The sequence below is a fragment of the Lepidochelys olivacea genome (genome assembly GCF_965140295.1).
Source record: "Lepidochelys olivacea isolate rLepOli2 genome assembly, chromosome: 28".
NCBI classification, from domain to species: domain Eukaryota; kingdom Metazoa; phylum Chordata; order Testudines; family Cheloniidae; genus Lepidochelys; species Lepidochelys olivacea.
In genome coordinates, this window is record NC_140438.1 from 991,271 (window position 1) to 1,012,068 (window position 20,798).

Consider the following 20,798-nt stretch of genomic DNA (forward strand, 5'->3'; position numbering starts at 1 on the left):
CGGGCGAGGGGTCCCCGGATCACTAGCCGCCCCGCCCCAGAGGTGGCTGCATCTCAGCGCCGGGCGAGGGGTCCCCGGATCACCAGCCGCGTCTCAGCGCCGGGCGGGGGGTCCCCGTCACCCCGCCCCAGAGGTGGCCATGTCTCAGCCCTGAGCACTGGGCACCCCTGGATCTCTGCAGGAGGGTGGGCAGAGGCCAGGCTGAGGCCCCCACAAGCGGGTGCTTAATACAGCCCACCTCCCCCCTCCGAGCCACTTGTGGCCCCCCCAGGTGGCCCCTGGCCCCCCCCCCCCGGGTCTATTTTCCCCTCGCTCAGGCTGGAAAGAATGTCTGGCCTGCCGGGCTGGAAAATGCCTCTGTAATCCCCCCGCCCCGGCCAGGAACAGCCGCCGGGGAGCGAGCCCAGCCCCGCGACATCCGAGCCACGCCGCACGCCGCCCGGCTAAAATTAACCCCCCCTCGGGAGGGGGCCCCCGAAATAGCAACACAGATAAAGGCTTAAGGGGGAGTGACGTCAAGCTGGGCAGCGAGAGGAGGGGGGAGGACAAGGGCTGATGGGAGAGGCCAGGCAGGACCCAGGGGACATGTGGGGATGAGTGTAGGGAGGGCGCCATAGGGACCGGGCTCCCAGCCCCCCCTGCTCTGACCCACCAGCCCCCACTTCCCTCCCAGAGCTGCGGAGAGAACCCAGGCGTCCCGGCTCCCAGCCCCCCTGCTCTGACCTCCCAGCGCCGGGCAGAGAACCCAGGAGTCCCGGCTCCCACCCCCCTGCTCTGACCTCCCAGCGCCAGGCAGAGAACCCAGGAGTCCCGGCTCCCAGCCCCCCTGCTCTGACCTCCCAGCGCCGGGCAGAGAACCCAGGAGTCCCGGCTCCCAGCCCAACTGCTCTGACCTCCCAGCGCCGGGCAGAGAACCCAGGAGTCCCGGCTCCCAGCCCCCCTGCTTTGACCTCCCAGCGCCGGGCAGAGAACCCAGGAGTCCCGGCTCCCAGCCCCCCTGCTTTGACCTCCCAGCGCCGGGCAGAGAACCCAGGAGTCCTGGCTCCCAGCCCCTGGCACCCCTGAGGGTTTGCACAGTAATGGACATGAGCTACTCGGACCCCAGCCTCCCCCAGGACACCTGACAATCCCGAATCTGCACACCCGGCCCCAGGACTCCTGAGAGACCCTACAATAACAAACAACCCGAAACACCTCCCAGGAGACCCTATGACAACAAGCCAGCCCCAGCGGCTCTCCCCCTGGAGAATCCAGCCCCCGGGGGCCTCACCTGCGTGTGGGGGGTCTCCCCCGCGGCCCCCCGCTGCTGCCGGGAGGAAGCCGTCATCTCTGCCATCCGCTTCTCCATCTGCTCCAGGCGTTCCAGGATCGACATCCTGAACTGGTTATCTGGGGGCGGGGGGCGTGCGTGAGACAGGGCCACGCAACACCACATTACACCCCCTCCCCTTCCTGGAGCCGGAACCCAGGAGTCCTGGCTCCCAGCCCCCCCGCCGCTCTAACTCACCAGACCCCGCTCCCCTCCCAGAGCCAGAGAGAGAACCCAGGAGTCCTGGCTCCCATCCCTCCCCGCTCTAACCCACCAGCCCCCACTCGCCTCCCAGAGCTGGGGAGAGAACCCAGGAGTCCTGGCTCCCAGCCCCCCCTGCTCTCACCCACCAGTCCCCACTCCCCTCCCAGAGCCGGGGAGAGAACCCAGGAGTCCTGGCTCCCAGCCCCCCTGCTCTGACCCACCAGACCCCACTCCCCTCCCAGAGCCGGGGAGAGAACCCAGGAGTCCTGGCTCCCAGCCCCCCTGCTCTAACCCACCAGACCCCGCTCCCCTCCCAGAGCCGGGGAGAGAACCCAGGTGTCCGGGCAGCTGAGCGGTGCGACCCTGCTGTGCCCGCCCCCGTCTGTCCCGTAGGGATTAGCCTGGTCAATTTCCGGGGCCAGTGGAAGGGGGCCGGGCAGCTAATCAGCCTAGAGGGTGGATTAGCCTGTCAGCAGCCCCCCACCAGGGCCCCCCCGGCTCCTGCGCTGAGACCCACCCCCAGCAAGGCCCTGCCCCATCCCCAGGGCGGGAAGGGCTGAGCGATGCCACCCCCTTGCTGGGAGAGGAGCTGGAGGGGGTGTGGGGAGGTGGGGGTGTTCCCGACGGGGTGGGCACGCGGCTGTCCTCAGGCACCTCCATCCAGCCTGCCCCTCTGCGCCCCACCATGTGCCCCCTTCCACCCCCCATCTATCCCCCCGCACCTCCCACAAAGCGCCAGATCCCTCCCCCCACACTCCAGCACCATCCCTTCCCCGCTGCCCCCCACAATCCACCCCCATCCTCCCATGGCACCCCAAAATCCAGCACCATCCGTACCCCCACAATCCACCCCATCCCTCCCCCACTGCCCCTCACGGCACCCCACAATCCACCCCTTTCCTCCCCCCACAATCCACCCCATCCATCCCCATCCCTCCCCCCATGGCACCCCACAATCCACCACCATCGTCCCGTCCCCCCCATAGCACCCCACAATCCACCCCATCCCTCCCCCCATAGCACCCCACAATCCACCATAGTCCCGTTCCACCCCATAACCCACAATCCACCCCATCCCTCCCCCCATAGCACCCAACAATGCACCACCATCGTCCTGTCCCCCCATGGCACCCCACAATCCACCCCATCCCTCCCCCATAGCACCCCACAATGCACCACCATCGTCCCGTCCCCCCATGGCACCCCACAATCCACCCCATCCCTCCCCTCACAGTCCCCTTCCCAACCCACCCTGGTGCTCCCCAGGCACCTCCCCCTGAGTCGGGGCATTGGGGTTCGCTGGTGCCCCGTGCCCCACGGACCCCCTGCCTCGGTACCTTCCTTCTCCATAGCTTTGGGGACGGCCCCCAGGGCGCGAGCGGGCGTTCGAACGACTCCCTGCAGGAACCGGCGTTTCCTGGCAGGGATGGGGGGGGGGGCTGCCCCCACTCACGCGCGTGCGAGGACGGGGACAGGGTCGGGGGGGCGGCAAGCAAGGAGCGGGGTGGAATTACCGGCATGGGAAAGAACCAACCGCTCCCCCCAAACTTCCCTGAGACCCGTTGACAGCTCCGGGCTGGGAGGGGGCGGGGGGGACAGGGGATTCTCCCCCCCGCCCCGGTCCCGAGCCCTGAGGCATCTGTCCATCTCCCGCCCGCAGCCCGGACGCTCTGCATGAGACCTGCCCCCCTTCCCAGCTCTCAATGGGACCGAAATAGGACAGGGAAGGAGGGGGACGGCCCCCCCAACAGCAACCCTCCCTGGGCCCATCCCGCTGTTAACCCATTCCTGCCTGGGGCGGGGGAGGGAGAGGAGAGAGAAAGAGGGTTAGATTTCATGGGGTGCGACTGTGCGTGCAGGGGTAGGTGTGATATTGTGCGGTGTGCGACTGTGTGCAGGGGTGTCTGGGGGTAGGGCGTGGTATCGTGCGGTGTGCGACTGGGTGCGGGGGTAGGCTCTGCGATTGTGCGACTGGGTGTGTCCAGGGGTAGGGCGTACGAGTGACCGTGTGTGTCTGGGGGTAGGGCGTGGTATCGTGCGGTGTGCGACTGGGTGCGGGGGTAGGCTCTGCGATTGTGCGACTGGGTGTGTCCAGGGGTAGGGCGTACGAGTGGCCAGGTGTGTCTGGGGGTAGGGCATGGTATCGTGTGGTGTGCGACTGGGTGCGGGGGTAGGCTCTGCGATTGTGCGACTGGGTGTGTCCAGGGGTAGGGCGTACGAGTGGCCGGGTGTGTCTGGGGGTAGGGCGTGGTATCGTGCGGTGTGCGACTGGGTGCGGGGGTAGGCTCTGCGATTGTGCGACTGGGTGTGTCCAGGGTTAGGGCGTATGAGTGACCGTGTGTGTCTGGGGTTAGGGCGTGGTATTGTGCGGTGTGCGACTGGGTGCGGGGGTAGGCTCTGCGATTGTGCGACTGGGTGTGTCCAGGGGTAGGGCGTACGAGTGACCGTGTGTGTCTGGGGGTAGGGCGTGGTATCGTGCGGTGTGCGACTGGGTGCGGGGGTAGGCTCTGCGATTGTGCGACTGGGTGTGTCCAGGGGTAGGGCGTACGAGTGACCGGGTGTGTCTGGGGGTAGGGCGTGGTATCGTGCGGTGTGCGACTGGGTGCGGGGGTAGGCTCTGCGATTGTGCGACGGTGTGTCTAGGGGTAGGGCGTACGAGTGACCGTGTGTGTCTGGGGGTAGGGCGTGGTATCGTGCGGTGTGCGAATGGGTGCGGGGGTAGGCTCTGCGATTGTGTGACTGGGTGTGTCCAGGGGTAGGGCGTACGAGTGACCGTGTGTGTCTGGGGGTAGGGCGTGGTATCGTGCGGTGTGCGACTGGGTGCGGGGGTAGGCTCTGCGATTGTGCGACTGGGTGTGTCCAGGGGTAGGGCGTACGAGTGACCGTGTGTGTCTGGGGGTAGGGCGTGGTATCGTGCGGTGTGCGACTGGGTGCGGGGGTAGGCTCTGCGATTGTGCGACTGGGTGTGTCCAGGGTTAGGGCATATGAGTGACCGTGTGTGTCTGGGGGTAGGGCGTGGTATCGTGCGGTGTGTGACTGGGTGCGGGGGTAGGCTCTGCGATTGTGCGACTGGGTGTGTCCAGGGGAAGGGCGTACGAGTGACCGTGTGTGTCTGGGGGTAGGGCGTGGTATTGTGCGGTGTGCGACTGGGTGCGGGGGTAGGCTCTGCGATTGTGCGACGGTGTGTCTAGGGGTAGGGCGTACGAGTGACCGTGTGTGTCTGGGGGTAGGGCGTGGTATCGTGCGGTGTGCGACTGGGTGCGGGGGTAGGCTCTGCGATTGTGCGACTGGGTGTGTCCGGGGAAGGGCGTACGAGTGACCGTGTGTGTCTGGGGGTAGGGCGTGGTATCGTGCGGTGTGCGACTGGGTGCGGGGGTAGGCTCTGCGATTGTGCGACTGGGTGTGTCCGGGGAAGGGCGTACGAGTGACCGTGTGTGTCTGGGGGTAGGGCGTGGTATCGTGCGGTGTGCGACTGGGTGCGGGGGTAGGCTCTGCGATTGTGCGACTGGGTGTGTCCAGGGTTAGGGCGTACGAGTGACCGTGTGTGTCTGGGGTTAGGGCGTGGTATCGTGCGGTGTGCGACTGGGTGCGGGGGTAGGCTCTGCGATTGTGCGACTGGGTGTGTCCAGGGGTAGGGCGTACGAGTGACCGTGTGTGTCTGGGGGTAGGGCGTGGTATCGTGCGGTGTGCGACTGGGTGCGGGGGTAGGCTCTGCGATTGTGCGACTGGGTGTGTCCAGGGGTAGGGCGTACGAGTGACCGTGTGTGTCTGGGCTTAGGGCGTGGTATTGTGCGGTGTGCGACTGGGTGCGGGGGTAGGCTCTGCAATTGTGCGACTGGGTGTGTCCAGGGGTAGGGCGTACGAGTGGCCGGGTGTGTCTGGGGGTAGGGCGTGGTATCGTGCGGTGTGCGACTGGGTGCGGGGGTAGGCTCTGCGATTGTGCGACTGGGTGTGTCCGGGGAAGGGCGTACGAGTGACCGTGTGTGTCTGGGGGTAGGGCGTGGTATCGTGCGGTGTGCGACTGGGTGCGGGGGTAGGCTCTGCGATTGTGCGACTGGGTGTGTCCAGGGTTAGGGCATATGAGTGACCGTGTGTGTCTGGGGGTAGGGCGTGGTATCGTGCGGTGTGTGACTGGGTGCGGGGGTAGGCTCTGCGATTGTGCGACTGGGTGTGTCCAGGGGAAGGGCGTACGAGTGACCGTGTGTGTCTGGGGGTAGGGCGTGGTATCGTGCGGTGTGCGAATGGGTGCGGGGGTAGGCTCTGCGATTGGGCGACTGGGTGTGTCCGGGGAAGGGCGTACGAGTGACCGGGTGTGTCTGGGGGTAGGGCGTGGTATCGTGCGGTGTGCGACTGGGTGCGGGGGTAGGCTCTGCGATTGTGCGACTGGGTGTGTCCAGGGGTAGGGCGTACAAGTGACCGGGTGTGTCTGGGGGTAGGGCGTGGTATCGTGCGGTGTGCGACTGGGTGCGGGGGTAGGCTCTGCGATTGTGCGACTGGGTGTGTCCAGGGTTAGGGCGTATGAGTGACCGTGTGTGTCTGGGGTTAGGGCGTGGTATTGTGCGGTGTGCGACTGGGTGCGGGGGTAGGCTCTGCGATTGTGCGACTGGGTGTGTCCAGGGGTAGGGCGTACGAGTGACCGTGTGTGTCTGGGGGTAGGGCGTGGTATCGTGCGGTGTGCGACTGGGTGCGGGGGTAGGCTCTGCGATTGTGCGACTGGGTGTGTCCAGGGGTAGGGCGTACGAGTGACCGGGTGTGTCTGGGGGTAGGGCGTGGTATCGTGCGGTGTGCGAATGGGTGCGGGGGTAGGCTCTGCGATTGTGCGACGGTGTGTCCAGGGGTAGGGCGTACGAGTGACCGTGTGTGTCTGGGGGTAGGGCGTGGTATCGTGCGGTGTGCGAATGGGTGCGGGGGTAGGCTCTGCGATTGTGCGACTGGGTGTGTCCAGGGGTAGGGCGTACGAGTGACCGTGTGTGTCTGGGGGTAGGGCGTGGTATCGTGCGGTGTGCGACTGGGTGCGGGGGTAGGCTCTGCGATTGTGCGACTGGGTGTGTCCAGGGGTAGGGCGTACGAGTGACCGTGTGTGTCTGGGGGTAGGGCGTGGTATCGTGCGGTGTGCGACTGGGTGCGGGGGTAGGCTCTGCGATTGTGCGACTGGGTGTGTCCAGGGTTAGGGCATATGAGTGACCGTGTGTGTCTGGGGGTAGGGCGTGGTATCGTGCGGTGTGCGACTGGGTGCGGGGGTAGGCTCTGCGATTGTGCGACTGGGTGTGTCCAGGGGTAGGGCGTACGAGTGACCGTGTGTGTCTGGGGGTAGGGCGTGGTATCGTGCGGTGTGCGACTGGGTGCGGGGGTAGGCTCTGCGATTGTGCGACTGGGTGTGTCCAGGGGAAGGGCGTACGAGTGACCGTGTGTGTCTGGGGGTAGGGCGTGGTATCGTGCGGTGTGCGAATGGGTGCGGGGGTAGGCTCTGCGATTGTGCGACTGGGTGTGTCCGGGGAAGGGCGTACGAGTGACCGGGTGTGTCTGGGGGTAGGGCGTGGTATCGTGCGGTGTGCGACTGGGTGCGGGGGTAGGCTCTGCGATTGTGCGACTGGGTGTGTCCAGGGGTAGGGCGTACAAGTGACCGGGTGTGTCTGGGGGTAGGGCGTGGTATCGTGCGGTGTGCGACTGGGTGCGGGGGTAGGCTCTGCGATTGTGCGACTGGGTGTGTCCAGGGTTAGGGCGTATGAGTGACCGTGTGTGTCTGGGGTTAGGGCGTGGTATTGTGCGGTGTGCGACTGGGTGCGGGGGTAGGCTCTGCGATTGTGCGACTGGGTGTGTCCAGGGGTAGGGCGTACGAGTGACCGTGTGTGTCTGGGGGTAGGGCGTGGTATCGTGCGGTGTGCGACTGGGTGCGGGGGTAGGCTCTGCGATTGTGCGACTGGGTGTGTCCAGGGGTAGGGCGTACGAGTGACCGGGTGTGTCTGGGGGTAGGGCGTGGTATCGTGCGGTGTGCGAATGGGTGCGGGGGTAGGCTCTGCGATTGTGCGACGGTGTGTCCAGGGGTAGGGCGTACGAGTGACCGTGTGTGTCTGGGGGTAGGGCGTGGTATCGTGCGGTGTGCGAATGGGTGCGGGGGTAGGCTCTGCGATTGTGCGACTGGGTGTGTCCAGGGGTAGGGCGTACGAGTGACCGTGTGTGTCTGGGGGTAGGGCGTGGTATCGTGCGGTGTGCGACTGGGTGCGGGGGTAGGCTCTGCGATTGTGCGACTGGGTGTGTCCAGGGGTAGGGCGTACGAGTGACCGTGTGTGTCTGGGGGTAGGGCGTGGTATCGTGCGGTGTGCGACTGGGTGCGGGGGTAGGCTCTGCGATTGTGCGACTGGGTGTGTCCAGGGTTAGGGCATATGAGTGACCGTGTGTGTCTGGGGGTAGGGCGTGGTATCGTGCGGTGTGTGACTGGGTGCGGGGGTAGGCTCTGCGATTGTGCGACTGGGTGTGTCCAGGGGAAGGGCGTACGAGTGACCGTGTGTGTCTGGGGGTAGGGCGTGGTATTGTGCGGTGTGCGACTGGGTGCGGGGGTAGGCTCTGCGATTGTGCGACGGTGTGTCTAGGGGTAGGGCGTACGAGTGACCGTGTGTGTCTGGGGGTAGGGCGTGGTATCGTGCGGTGTGCGACTGGGTGCGGGGGTAGGCTCTGCGATTGTGCGACTGGGTGTGTCCGGGGAAGGGCGTACGAGTGACCGGGTGTGTCTGGGGGTAGGGCGTGGTATCGTGCGGTGTGCGACTGGGTGCGGGGGTAGGCTCTGCGATTGTGCGACTGGGTGTGTCCGGGGAAGGGCGTACGAGTGACCGTGTGTGTCTGGGGGTAGGGCGTGGTATCGTGCGGTGTGCGACTGGGTGCGGGGGTAGGCTCTGCGATTGTGCGACTGGGTGTGTCCAGGGTTAGGGCGTACGAGTGACCGTGTGTGTCTGGGGTTAGGGCGTGGTATCGTGCGGTGTGCGACTGGGTGCGGGGGTAGGCTCTGCGATTGTGCGACTGGGTGTGTCCAGGGGTAGGGCGTACGAGTGACCGTGTGTGTCTGGGGGTAGGGCGTGGTATCGTGCGGTGTGCGACTGGGTGCGGGGGTAGGCTCTGCGATTGTGCGACTGGGTGTGTCCAGGGGTAGGGCGTACGAGTGACCGTGTGTGTCTGGGCTTAGGGCGTGGTATTGTGCGGTGTGCGACTGGGTGCGGGGGTAGGCTCTGCAATTGTGCGACTGGGTGTGTCCAGGGGTATGGCGTACGAGTGGCCGGGTGTGTCTGGGGGTAGGGCGTGGTATCGTGCGGTGTGCGACTGGGTGCGGGGGTAGGCTCTGCGATTGTGCGACTGGGTGTGTCCAGGGGTAGGGCGTACGAGTGACCGTGTGTGTCTGGGGGTAGGGCGTGGTATCGTGCGGTGTGCGACTGGGTGCGGGGGTAGGCTCTGCGATTGTGCGACTGGGTGTGTCCAGGGGTAGGGCGTACGAGTGGCCGAGTGTGTCATGGGCTAGGGCGTGGTATTGTGTGGTGTGCGACTGTGCGTGCGGTGTATGGGCTAGGGTGTCTGACTGTGTGGGGGAAGGGTGTGCGATTGTGCGGCGTATGACTGTGCGGGGATGTCTGGGGGTAGGATGTGAAGTTGTGCGACTGTGTGGGGGGGTAGGGTCTGTGATTGTGCGGTGTGTGACTGTGTGCACACGGGTGCCTGGGGGAAGGACGTGGTACTGGGCACATGCGGCCGCTGTACGCTGTACCCAGGGGCCTTGGAGGGGTGTGACTGGCTCTGGGGGGCAGCGGGGGCTGGTCGGTTAGATCGGGGGGTGGGGGGGCTGGGAGCCAGGACTCCTGGGTTCTCTCCCTGGCTCTGGGAGGGGAGCAGGGGTCTGGGGGAACCAGGACTCACGGCCTCACCCGGCGCCGAGATGCGGCCACCTCTGGGGCGGGGCGGCCGGTGACACGGGGACCCCTCGCCCGGCGCTGAGATGCGCCCACCTCTGGGGCGGGGCGGCCGGTGACACGGGGACCCCTCGCCCGGCGCTGAGATGCGCCCACCTCTGGGGCGGGGCGGCCGGTGAGCTGGGGAGCGAAGCTGTAACATTCTGGGGTGGAGCCCGCCTCCATGCCCAGTGCCCGAGGGGGGGTTGTGGGGAGCTCAGCCCGGACGCCAGGGTTCACACCTCAGGAGGACGGGGCCGTGCCCCAGGACGCTGCGTGTGAGGGATTCTCCAGAGAGGCCCCCCCACGTCATGGGCAGTGGTGACGCCGGGCAGCGTCGGAAGAAGCCCAGGAGTCTCCTTACCGCCGGCCGGGGTATTCTGGGGCTGTTGACTCACGGCCCTGGAAACCGGCCCCCCGGTCCCCCCCCCACTGGAAATTCCACCCCACGGGCAGGGGCCAGGGTGGGCGGGCGCCTGACGCCAGCTGACGGGGGGAAGGAGCAGAGAGGCACCCGGCCTGCCAGGCCGCCGCATCGGGGGAGCCTTCCACTGAGCTGGGAGTGGGTCAGAGCAGGGGGGTCTAGGAGCCAGGACTCCTGGGTTCTCTCCCCGGCTCTGGGAGGAGTGTGGGGTCTGGAAGCCAGGACTCCTGGGTTCTCTCCCCAGACAGCAGGGAGAGGACAGTGGGTCCGTACCCCACCTCCTCCCATCTGCCCTATGGTGATGTAACTTTGCTCCCAGAGGAAGGGGGGGGTCATCCCCTGCACACCCCACCTGGTTCAGCTGGGACCCACGGCCCAGCACCCACCTGCCCCCTTACCCAGGCTCCCTCCCTCCCCAGTGCAATCCCAAAGCCACCCACCCTGCACTGCCCAGCAGGGGGGGAAGAGTGACTGCAGGGGGGTGCCGTGGGGCAGGGGGCTCAGCAGAGGGCACTCTCCCCATACTTGGTGCCAGCCCCATAACCCCAGGGCTTCCCTCCAGAGCTGAAAATAAATCCAGGCATCCTGCAATTTCATTCACACAGAGCCTTCGCCTTCACTTCCTGTCCTAAACTCGGGTGCACTGCGGCTGTCAGACACCTGCCATGCCCCGCCCCAGAGGTGGTCGCATCTCAGCGCCGGGCAAGGGGTCCCTGTGACACCCGCCGCCCCACCCAGAGGTGGCCGCATCTCAGCGCCGGGCGAGGGGTCTCTGTGACACCCGCCGCCCCACCCAGAGGTGGCCGCATCTCAGCGCCGGGCGAGGGGTCTCTGTGACACCCGCCACCCCACCCAGAGGTGGTCGCATCTCAGCACCGGGCGAGGGGTTCCTGTGACACCCGCCGCCCCACCCAGAGGTGGCCGCATCTCAGCGCCGGGCGAGGGGTCTCTGTGACACCCGCCACCCCACCCAGAGGTGGCCGCATCTCAGCGCCGGGCGAGGGGTCTCTGTGACACCCGCCGCCCCACCCAGAGGTGGCCGCATCTCAGCACCGGGAAGGGATCTCCCCCAGTTTTGGAGCTGGGGCGGGAAATTCTGTCTGGGCCGGTTACAACCGACCCAGCTGCTCTGTACACACATTCCTGGGGGGGTCCCTGTCTGTGCTCTGCTCCCTTCCCAGCCTCCCCCCGAAAAAACACACCCCCCACCTTCCCCCACCGCATACACCAACCCGCTGCCAGCTGCTGGCCCTATGTGGACTAGCTCTTGCCCGCTGGCTGCCACTTGGCGGGGACCCCACAATTCTCTGCTCACCTCCTGCTCCGCCCCTTACAATGGCGTGAGGAGGGGGCAGAATCAGACCCACGAGCAGAGGAGAGCAGGGACAATACAGGGCCATGCAGGTCTCATGCCAATGAGGAAAGAACCCAGGAGTCCTGGCTCCCAGCCCCCCCGCTCTCACCCACCAGCCCCCACTCCCCTCCCAGAGCCGGGGAAAGAACCCAGGAGTCCTGACTCCCAGCCCCCCTGCTTTAACCACCAGCCCCCACTCCCCTCCCAGAGCCGGGGAGAGAACCCAGGAGTCCTGGCTCCCAGCCCCGCCTGCTCTCACCCACCAGCCCCCACTCCCCTCCCACAGCCGGGGAGAGAACCCAGGGGTCCTGGCTCCCAGCCCCCCCTGCTCTCACCCACCAGCCCCCACTCCCCTCCCAGAGCCGGGGAGAGAACCCAGGAGTCCGGGCTCCCAGCCCTGACCCCTCCCTCCAAGCCTCTGGAGACTGAGTGGGGGCAGAGACAAGTCTCTGTCCCTGTCCGCGATGAATTACAGGGTGTCCCACACAGGCTGCTGCCCTGGGCCCCAAAGACCCCACCCCACAATCTCGCCTGCCCCCCCCCCGCCAAAAACCCTGCACCCTCCACACTGGCTCCCAGCCCCACGGTCTCCCCCTCCCCACAGGAACCCAGAGCAGCCCCCCCCATCCCGCGCCCCACTCACCGTCCAAGGAGAGCCAGTCCAGCTGGGTGCTGGGCAGCGCCAGGAACCCGCGGCCCCGGTACTCGAACAGCACCGAGGTGGAGACCAGCCGGGTGTCGCGGGCCACCTGCAGGGCCACCAGCCCGGCCTCGTGGGCTACGGGAGAAGGGGGCAGTGAGACGGGGCAGCACAAAACACCCCCGCCCGCCAGGCCCCGCCCCGGAGCCGGAGGGAGCTGGCGCCCCCTAGAGGGGACAGGCCCCTGCCCCCTTCCCCGCCCCCCCCAAGCCCGCCAGGCCCCGCCCCAGGGCCGGAGGGGAGCCGGCGCCCCCTAGAGGGGACAGGCCCCTGCCCCCTTCCCCGCCCCCCCGAGCCCGCCAGGGGCCCGATGGGAGCCGGCGCCCCCTAGAGGGGACAGGCCCCTGCCCCCTTCCCCGCCCCCCCAAGCCCGCCAGGCCCCGCCCCGGGGCCGGAGGGGAGCCGGCGCCCCCTAGAGGGGACAGGCCCCTGCCCCCTTCCCCGCCCCCCCGAGCCCGCCAGGCCCCGCCCTGGGGCCGGAGGGAGCCGGCGCCCCCTAGAGGGGACAGGCCCCTGCCCCCTTCCCCGCCCCCCCGAGCCCGCCAGGCCCCGCCCCGGGGCCGGAGGGAGCCGGCGCCCCCTAGAGGGGACAGGCCCCTGCCCCATTCCCCGCCCGCCAGGCCCCGCCCCGGGGCCGGAAGGGAGCCGGCGCCCCCTAGAGGGGACAGGCCCCTGCCCCCTTCCCCGCCCCCCCGAGCCCGCCAGGCCCCGCCCCGGGGCCGGAGAGGAGCCGGCGCCCTGTCCCGTACCGGGGCAATAGCAACGCAGGACGCCCGACTGGATCAGTGCGGCCGGCACGGCCACCTGGTCGAAGAGGCAGGTGTAGGAATCCGTCTCCTCCGTCCACGGCCCCGTGATCAGCACCTTGACGCCGCCCTGCGGGGAAACGAGGGGTTAACTGGGGACGTGGGTGGGGGGGTGGATGCCCCACTGCCTGGTGCGGTGGCCCCCCCCCAATCCCTGCTTCCCCCCGTGCTCACCTCGGGGTAGGACCAGTCCGGCGAGAAGTCGGTGATGGTGACCAGCGTCTCCGGAGCTGCCGAGCCCCCCGGGGGGGCGGCCTCACCGGGGGCATCGGGCAGGGCCGGGCGCGGGGGGCTGCCCCCCTCCCCGGCCCCGGCCCCCTCCGTCATGAGCTCGGAGATGAGGCTATCCAGGGAGAGGCCGAAGGGCAGGTCCGGCCCCCCTCCCGCCCCCGGCGGGATGATGGAGTACAGCTCCTCCGGCAGCTGCTCCCCGGCCCCGCCGCCCGGCCGGGGCCCCCCCGTCTCCATGGGGGTCTCCCCGGCCGGGGGCCGCCCGCCCCCCCGCCCCGGTGCCCCCCCGTCGTCCTGGATGAAGAAGCAGTTGCCGGCCGGGGGCGGCTCCGGGGCCCGGCGCCCGTAGGTCTGGCCCCGGGCGGGGCTGTTGAGGAAGCAGTCGGGGTCGAAGGCGTCCGAGCCGGCCTCCCCCGTCTCCATGCTGGCCTCCAGGTTCTGGGACAGGACCAGCCCGGGGCCTGGCAGCAGGGCCAGGCCCACCGGGCCGCCTGGCGGGTCGCCCGCCACCAGGTGCTGGCTGGGCGTGAGGGCCAGCGGCTTCTCCAGGCTGGTCATCACCAGGACGGCGCTGCCGGGCAGCCCCACCGACAGGGCCACGGCGGGCGAGGGCCGGGGGGCGTCCGGGGAGGGGGGCTCGGCGGGGGCCGGGGGCTCCTTCCGGTCAGGCTTGGCCGGCTCCGGCTCGGGGTCGGTCGGGCGCGGCGGCTCGGGGAGGGCCGGGGCCGGGCAGGGCCGCGCCACCTTCGGGGAGATGATGCGATGCCTGGTGGTGCCGCACTTGTGCGGGACGTGCCCCGGGCTGCCTGCGGGACGGACAGACACCGACGTGAGGGGGCGGGCGGGCAGACAGAGGGACCGACGGACAGCGGGACTGACAGGGTTGCAGGGGGACGGACGTACAGACAGGGGGACGGACCGCGAAGGGAGGGGTGGACAGACGGCTGGACAGCGAGATGGGGGGGAAGGGGACAGACAGACGGACAGAGGCTGCGAATCCCCAGCTCCCACCCCCATGCCGGACGCAGGCCTGGGCCCCCCCGCTGATGGGACCCCAGGGGAGAGACCCCGGCCGGGGAAGGGGAGGGCAGCTCTGGGCTCAGGGCATATGGGGGGGCTAGAGCTGGGGGGCAGGATGGCACAGTTCCTGCGTTCATGGCAGCAGTGCCCCCCATCCACCACTAGGGAGCGCTGGCAGCCCCCTGAGGAGCCAAAGGGATCCATGGGACCTCAGCATGGGACTGGCTCTGGCAGGGCCGCGGGGCTGGTGGGTCAGAGCGGGGGGGCTGGGAGCCAGGACTCCTGGGTTCTCTCCCCGGCTCTGGGAGGGCAGTGGGGGCTGGGAGCCAGGACTCCTGGGTTCTCTCCCCGGCACTGGGAGGGCAGTGGGGGCTGGGAGCCAGGACTCCTGGGTTCTCTCCCTGGCGCTGGGAGGGCAGTGGGGGCTGGGAGCCAGGACTCCTGGGTTCTCTCCCCGGCTCTGGGAGGGCAGTGGGGGCTGGGAGCCAGGACTCCTGGGTTCTCTCCCCGGCTCTGGGAGGGCAGTGGGGGCTGGGAGCCAGGACTCCTGGGTTCTCTCCCCAGCTCTCGGGGGGGCTGGGGGGGCCCCGGCTGGGCACTGACCAAGGCTGCTGCTGCTGCAGAGGCAGGCGTGGGTGCGGGGCGGGGGCTTGGCCTGGTGGCTCTCCAGGATCTGCTGGACCAGCTGCTCGATGGAGAACTCCGTGGTCCCGTTCCCGTTGCTGCAGGTCCACTTTATCCCGTGGACTGGGGGGGGGCACAGACAGACTTGGGGGGGGGGAGCGACCCAGCCGCGCTACCCCCCCCGGCTCCCCGCCGCCCCCTCGAGCCCCCCGCGCCCCCCCCGGCTCCCCACCGCCCCCTCGAGCCCCCCGCGCCCCCCCCGGCTCCCCGCCGCCCCCTCGAGCCCCCCGCGCCCCCCCCGGCTCCCCGCCGCCCCCTCGAGCCCCCCGCGCCCCCCCCCGGCTCCCCGCCGCCCCCTCGAGCCCCCTGCGCCCCCCCCCGGCTCCCCGCCGCCCCCTCGAGCCCCCCGCGCCCCCCCCCGGCTCCCCGCCGCCCCCTCGAGCCCCCCGCGCCCCCGCCTTACACATGGGTTTGAGCTGGTTGACCAGCTCCTCCTTGGACCACTTGAGCCACTCCTTGCGGTCGCCGTTGGCGGAGCAGAGGATGGGCCCGCAGGCCTTGGCGCAGTCCTCCAGGGCCGGCACGTTCAGGTAGTGCACCAGGACGATGTCGGGGTTCTGCGGGGGCGGGGGGAGCGTCAGGACGCCGGGGTCCCCGGCCCGGCCCCGGGCGGGGAGCTTGCGGGACCCCTGGTCTGGGCCCTGCTTCTCGGTGCTTTAATACCGTGGCCCTCGAGCCGCCCCCCGGAAAAGCAGGGGCGCCCCCCCCCCCCCCGTGCCCCCCTGTACCTGCAGCAGCCAGTAGCAGCGTCGGTGGAACGTGGGGACGACGGAGGAGTGGACGTAGCAGCCGTAGAGACACTGCGGGCAGACAACAGGCTCAGCGCTGGGGGGGCCCGCGCGGCCGGGGCCCCCCCACCCCCCGGCGGGTACTGCTCGCCCCCTCGCCCCACTCCCCAGGGGCAGCCCGCCCCCCAACCCAGTGCACCGAGCCCCGCAGACTCCAGCCTGGCCCCCGGCCTGTGTGGGGCACCCCCCCCCCCGGCCGTGACCCAGCCCCCCCAGGGCCCGGCCCCCCAGGCCTACCTCCGTCCCTTGCACCTTCAGCTTCATGTGGTCCTCCCGCGTGGTCTTGCCATCCTTACGCTTCTTCCAGCAGTAGCCGTCCTTGCGGTACTTCACCTTCTTCCGGTTGTACAGGATGATGGAGCCGTTCTGGGGGCTGGCGCCGGAGCAGAGCGGAGGGGGGTCACCGTGGGGGGCCACAGAGCCCCCCCACCCCGCCCCCGACAGATCTCCTGGGGAACAGCCCCCCCCACCCCCCGGGCCGCTCCCCGCCCCCCTTCCCCGCCGCTCACCGGGTCTTGGGGGAGCCCGACAGCCATTCCTCGTGCCGCTCGAAGGTGATGAGATAGGAGGCGATTTCCTGCGACACAGCAGCACCCGTGGGTCAGGATATGGGGGGGCCCCCCACAGGCAGCCCCCCATTACCGTGCCCCCAGCCCAGCCCATGGTGCGGAGACCAGGCTTCCGACAACCAAGTCATTTCACAGGGGACAGGCCCTGTGCCCCATTCCCAGCCCCCCGGTCCCTGCTCTGGGGCCGGGGGGCAGCCGGCGCCCCCCAGAGGGGACAGGCCCCGTGCCCCACTCCCCACCTCGTTGGTATTCCAGCGCAGTCGCTCCTTGGGGAGGGCAGGGCATTTGGGGAGACACTCCACGAGCTTCTTGGGCAGGAAAACCTTCAAGTGATGGTTCTCTGGAGACACGAGAGTTACAATCAGGTATCGCAGACGGGGCTGGGAGCCCGGACGCCTGGGTTCCCTCCCCGGCTCTGGGAGGGGAGTGGGGGCTGGTGGGTTAGAGCCAGGGGGGCTGGGAGCCAGGACTCCGGGGTTCCCTCCCCGGCTCTGGGAGGGGAGTGGGGGCTGGTGGGTTAGAGCCGGGGGGCTGGGAGCCAGGACTCCTGGGTTCCCTCCCCGGCTCTGGGAGGGGAGCGGGGCTAGTGGGTTAGAGCCGGGGGGCTGGGAGCCAGGACTCCGGGGTTCCCTCCCCGGCTCTGGGAGGGGAGAGGGGGCTGGTGGGTTAGAGCCGGGGGGGCTGGGAGCCAGGACTCCGGGGTTCCCTCCCCGGCTCTGGGAGGCGAGTGGGGGCTGGTGGGTTAGATCGGGGGGGGGGGGGGGCTGGGAGCCAGGACTCCTGGGTTCCCTCCCCGGCTCTGGGAGGGGAGCAGGGCTAGTGGGTTAGAGCCGGGGGGCTGGGAGCCAGGACTCCGGGGTTCCCTCCCCGGCTCTGGGAGGGGAGCGGGGCTAGTGGGTTAGAGCCGGGGGGCTGGGAGCCAGGACTCCGGGGTTCCCTCCCCGGCTCTGGGAGGGGAGAGGGGGCTGGTGGGTTAGAGCCGGGGGGGCTGGGAGCCAGGACTCCGGGGTTCCCTCCCCGGCTCTGGGAGGCGAGTGGGGGCTGGTGGGTTAGATCGGGGGGGGGGGGGGGGGGCTGGGAGCCAGGACTCCTGGGTTCCCTCCCCGGCTCTGGGAGGGGAGCAGGGCTAGTGGGTTAGAGCCGGGGGGCTGGGAGCCAGGACTCCGGGGTTCCCTCCCCGGCTCTGGGAGGGGGGTCCCCACTCTGACTCACCGGAGAGCTCTGTGGTTTCCTTGTAATTCATGGTCGGGGCCTGGCGCTGGGCGACTAGAGCTCCGGGCCGGGGGGGCTCAGCTCATGGGGGGCAGGGGAACGGCTCAGACCTGGGAACGGAAGAGCAGCAGGACGCGGATTCACCCGCCACCGGAGCACAACCCGCCCCCCGTCCTGCCTGGGGCCCCCGTCCCCAGCCCAGAGCCACGGGCCCCACGGGCCTGGTCCGCGCTGCCTCCCCACATCCCCTTCGAGCCGTCACCTCCCTCCCGCCACACGACTGCACCAGCGCTCGCGTCTCCCTACCGCCGCAGGGATGCGTCCACCTCTGGGGCGGGGCGGCGGGCGCCACGGGGACCCCTCGCCCGGCGCTCAGCTTTAGGAGGGGAATGGGGGCTAGGGGGTTAGAGCAGGGGGGGCTGGGAGCCAGGACTCCTGAGTTCTCTCCCCAGCTCTGGGAGGGGAGTGGGGGGGCTGGGAGCCAGGACTCCTGGGTTCGCTCCCCAGCTCTCGGAGGGGAGTGGGGAGCCAGGGCAAGAGGGAGGTTTCTAGGGGCAGGTTCTTCCCTCGGGCCCCGAGCAGCTGCCCTTTTAACGAACCGCCAGCCGCAGAGTGCAGCCCGGCCCCTCCCCGGCCCAAGTCCAAGGAGGTTTCTGCCCCCCCGCCACCCCCCCCCGGGAGCCGAGCCAAGGGGAAGTGCAGCCGGCGAGAGGGGAAGTGACTCGGCCTGGGTCACCAAGGAGCCCTGGGAACCCGGGGGAAGCCACTCGACAGCAGGCCGGGAAGAGGAAAGCCCCTCCCAGAGCCGGGGAGAGAACCCAGGAGTCCTGGCTTTCAACCCCTCCTGCTCCAACCCACCAGCCCCCACTCCCCTCCCAGAGCCGGGGAGAGAACCCAGGAGTCCTGGCTCCCAGCCCCCATGCTCTAACCACCAGCCACCACTCCCCTCCCAGAGCTGGGGAGCGAACCCAGGAGTCCTGGCTTTCAACCCCTCCTGCTCCAACCCACCAGCCCCCACTCCGCTCCCAGAGCTGGGGTGAGAACCCAGGAGTCCTGGCTCCCAGCCCCCCTGCTCTAACCCACCAGCCCCCACTCCCCTCCCAGAGCTGGGGAGCGAACCCAGGAGTCCTGGCTCCCAGCCCCCTCCCCCCCCCACACTCTAAACCCCCCAGCCTCCACTGCGCTCCTAAAGCTAAGCACCGGGCGAGGGGTCCCCATGTCACCAGCCGCCCCGCCCCAGAGGTGGCCGCATCTCAGTGCCGGGCGAGGGGTCCCTGTGTCACTCTCCGCCCCGCCCCAGAGGTGGCCACATCTCGGCGCCGGGCGAGGGGTCCCCATGTCACCAGCCGCCCCGCCCCAGAGGTGGCCGCATCTCAGCGGCGGGCAAGGGCGACTCTGGTGTTTCCCTCTCTCTCCAGCTCTGCCACCCGCTCCCCGATCTTGGGGTGGGGGGTCTGTGCAGCGCCCAGCACCACGGGGGGCCCCGATCTCGGGGTGGGGGGGGTCACGGGCCCAGCCCCCTCCTAGTGCCCCTGAGCGCAAGCCACTGGCCTCCACCCCACAGCCCACCCCGGAGGCACCGGCCTGTGTTCTCCACACCCTTCCCCGTTGTCTCCCTGCCCCCTATGACCCTCAGCCCCCATTCTCACCTCCCCCAGTGCCCCCTCCCCACCCCAGTACGCCCCCAGTGCCCCCTCCCTGTCCCTTGACACCCTCACTCCCAACACCCCCTCCGAGCCCCACACACAGGTCCAGACCCCCACTGCCCAGCATCCTCTGCTTCCACCCCCTGCCCCCCTCAGCAACAGCTGCAGACCCCCAGCGTCCACCTGCCCTCCACACCCCCACCAGCCCCTCGCTGGCCCCAATCTCCCCACCCCACCAGTGTACCCCCACCCCAGCACCCGCTCCCTCCCCCACCACAAGCGCCCCCCAACTCCAGTGTACCCCCACAGCCCCACAATGCACCTGCCATCACACTCCCCTAGCATCCACCTGCCCCCCCACACCCACCAGGAGCACCTCCCTGCCCCACAGAGCCCCCCACACGCCCAGCACCTCCCTGCCCCCCCACACCCACCAGGAGCACCTCCCTGCCCCACAGAGCCCCCCACACGCCCAGCACCTCCCTGCCCCCCCACACCCACCAGGAGCACCTCCCTGCCCCACAGAGCCCCCCACACGCCCAGCACCTCCCTGCCCCCCCACACCCACCAGGAGCACCTCCCTGCCCCACAGAGCCCCCCCCACACGCCCAGCACCTCCCTGCCCCCCCACACCCACCAGGAGCACCTCCCTGCCCCACAGAGCCCCCCACACGCCCAGCACCTCCCTGCCCCCCCACACCCACCAGGAGCACCTCCCTGCCCCACAGAGCCCCCCCCACGCCCAGCACCTCCCTGCCCCCCCACACCCACCAGGAGCACCTCCCTGCCCCACAGAGCCCCCCCCACACGCCCAGCACCTCCCTGCCCCCCCACACCCACCAGGAGCACCTCCCTGCCCCACAGAGCCCCCCACACCCACCAGGAGCACCTCCCTGCCCCACAGAGCCCCCCACACCCACCAGGAGCACCTCCCTGCCCCACAGAGCCCCCCACACGCCCAGCACCTCCCTGCCCCCCCACACCCACCAGGAGCACCTCCCTGCCCCACAGAGCCCCCCACAGCCCTGGGCATCCACCTGCCACCACCAGCCCCTCCCTGCCTCACATACCCCCCCCCAGCCCCAGCACGCACCTGCCCACCACACCCCCAGGAGCCCCTCCCTGCCCCACAGACCCCCCCACACACACACCCAACATGCACCTGCTCCCACAGACCCCCCACACCTGCAGCAGCCTCTTCCTGCCCCCCACCCCCCAGTGTCCACCTGCCCCCCAGCAGCCCCTCCCTGCCCCCAGCCCCCCCCAGCATGCACCTACCCCCACACCCCCAGCCCCTCCCTGCCCCACAGACCCGCCCCCAGCATGCACTTGCCCCCCAAACCCCCAGCAGCCCCTCCCTGCCCCACAGACCCCCTACACACGCCCCCAACATGCACCTGCCCCCACAGACCCCCACATCCCCAGCAGCCTCTTCCTGCCCCCCACCCCCCAGTGTCCACCTGCCCCCCAGCAGCCCCTCCCCGCCCCACAGACCCTCCCCACATGCCCCCAGCGTGCACCTACCCCTACCCCCCAGCTCCTCCCTGCCCCCCAGGATCCCCCGCACGCCCCCAGCATGCACCTACCGCCACCCCACAGAACCCCCCACACGCCCCTAGCATGCAGCTGCCCCCAGCCCCTCCCTGCCCCCCAGCATGCACCTACCCCCCACGCCCCCAGGCCCCCAGCATGCACTTGCCCCAGCAGCCCCTCCCTGCCCCACACCCCGCCCCCCCGCCCAGGGCACCGGGGATCGGGCCCCTGGAGAAGCTCCGCGCCGGGCCGGTACCTGCCGGGGCTCCGCCGCCTCCGCCCGCGCCGCCGGCCACCATCGCCCCGCGCAGCCCCAGGCCCCGCCGCCCGCCCGCCCGGTGCGTGTGAGCGCAGCGCGCACGGGGGGGGCGGGGCGCCGTGCGCCGG

The 20,798-nt window shown here is 69.8% G+C and overlaps 1 protein-coding gene across 2 annotated transcripts in view; it reads right to left on the reverse strand.

The window, feature by feature from the left end:
• CAMTA2 (calmodulin binding transcription activator 2) overlaps positions 1 to 20,745 on the reverse strand; it is a 29,580-nt gene extending 8,835 nt beyond the window's left edge. For both annotated transcript variants that reach the window (XM_084616417.1, XM_084616416.1), the window contains exons 1-12: positions 20,668 to 20,745; positions 17,233 to 17,342; positions 16,260 to 16,360; positions 15,961 to 16,028; positions 15,689 to 15,824; positions 15,392 to 15,463; positions 15,067 to 15,220; positions 14,583 to 14,726; positions 12,903 to 13,765; positions 12,672 to 12,798; positions 11,866 to 12,000; positions 1,271 to 1,389 (exon numbers count right to left, since the gene is read on the reverse strand). In XM_084616417.1, coding sequence (XP_084472543.1) covers positions 1,271 to 1,389; positions 11,866 to 12,000; positions 12,672 to 12,798; positions 12,903 to 13,765; positions 14,583 to 14,726; positions 15,067 to 15,220; positions 15,392 to 15,463; positions 15,689 to 15,824; positions 15,961 to 16,028; positions 16,260 to 16,360; positions 17,233 to 17,263 — 1,950 coding nt within the window. In that variant the 5' untranslated portion in view covers positions 17,264 to 17,342; positions 20,668 to 20,745. The remainder of the gene's footprint in view (positions 1 to 1,270; positions 1,390 to 11,865; positions 12,001 to 12,671; positions 12,799 to 12,902; positions 13,766 to 14,582; positions 14,727 to 15,066; positions 15,221 to 15,391; positions 15,464 to 15,688; positions 15,825 to 15,960; positions 16,029 to 16,259; positions 16,361 to 17,232; positions 17,343 to 20,667) is intronic.
• Positions 20,746 to 20,798: the final 53 nt, after the last annotated feature.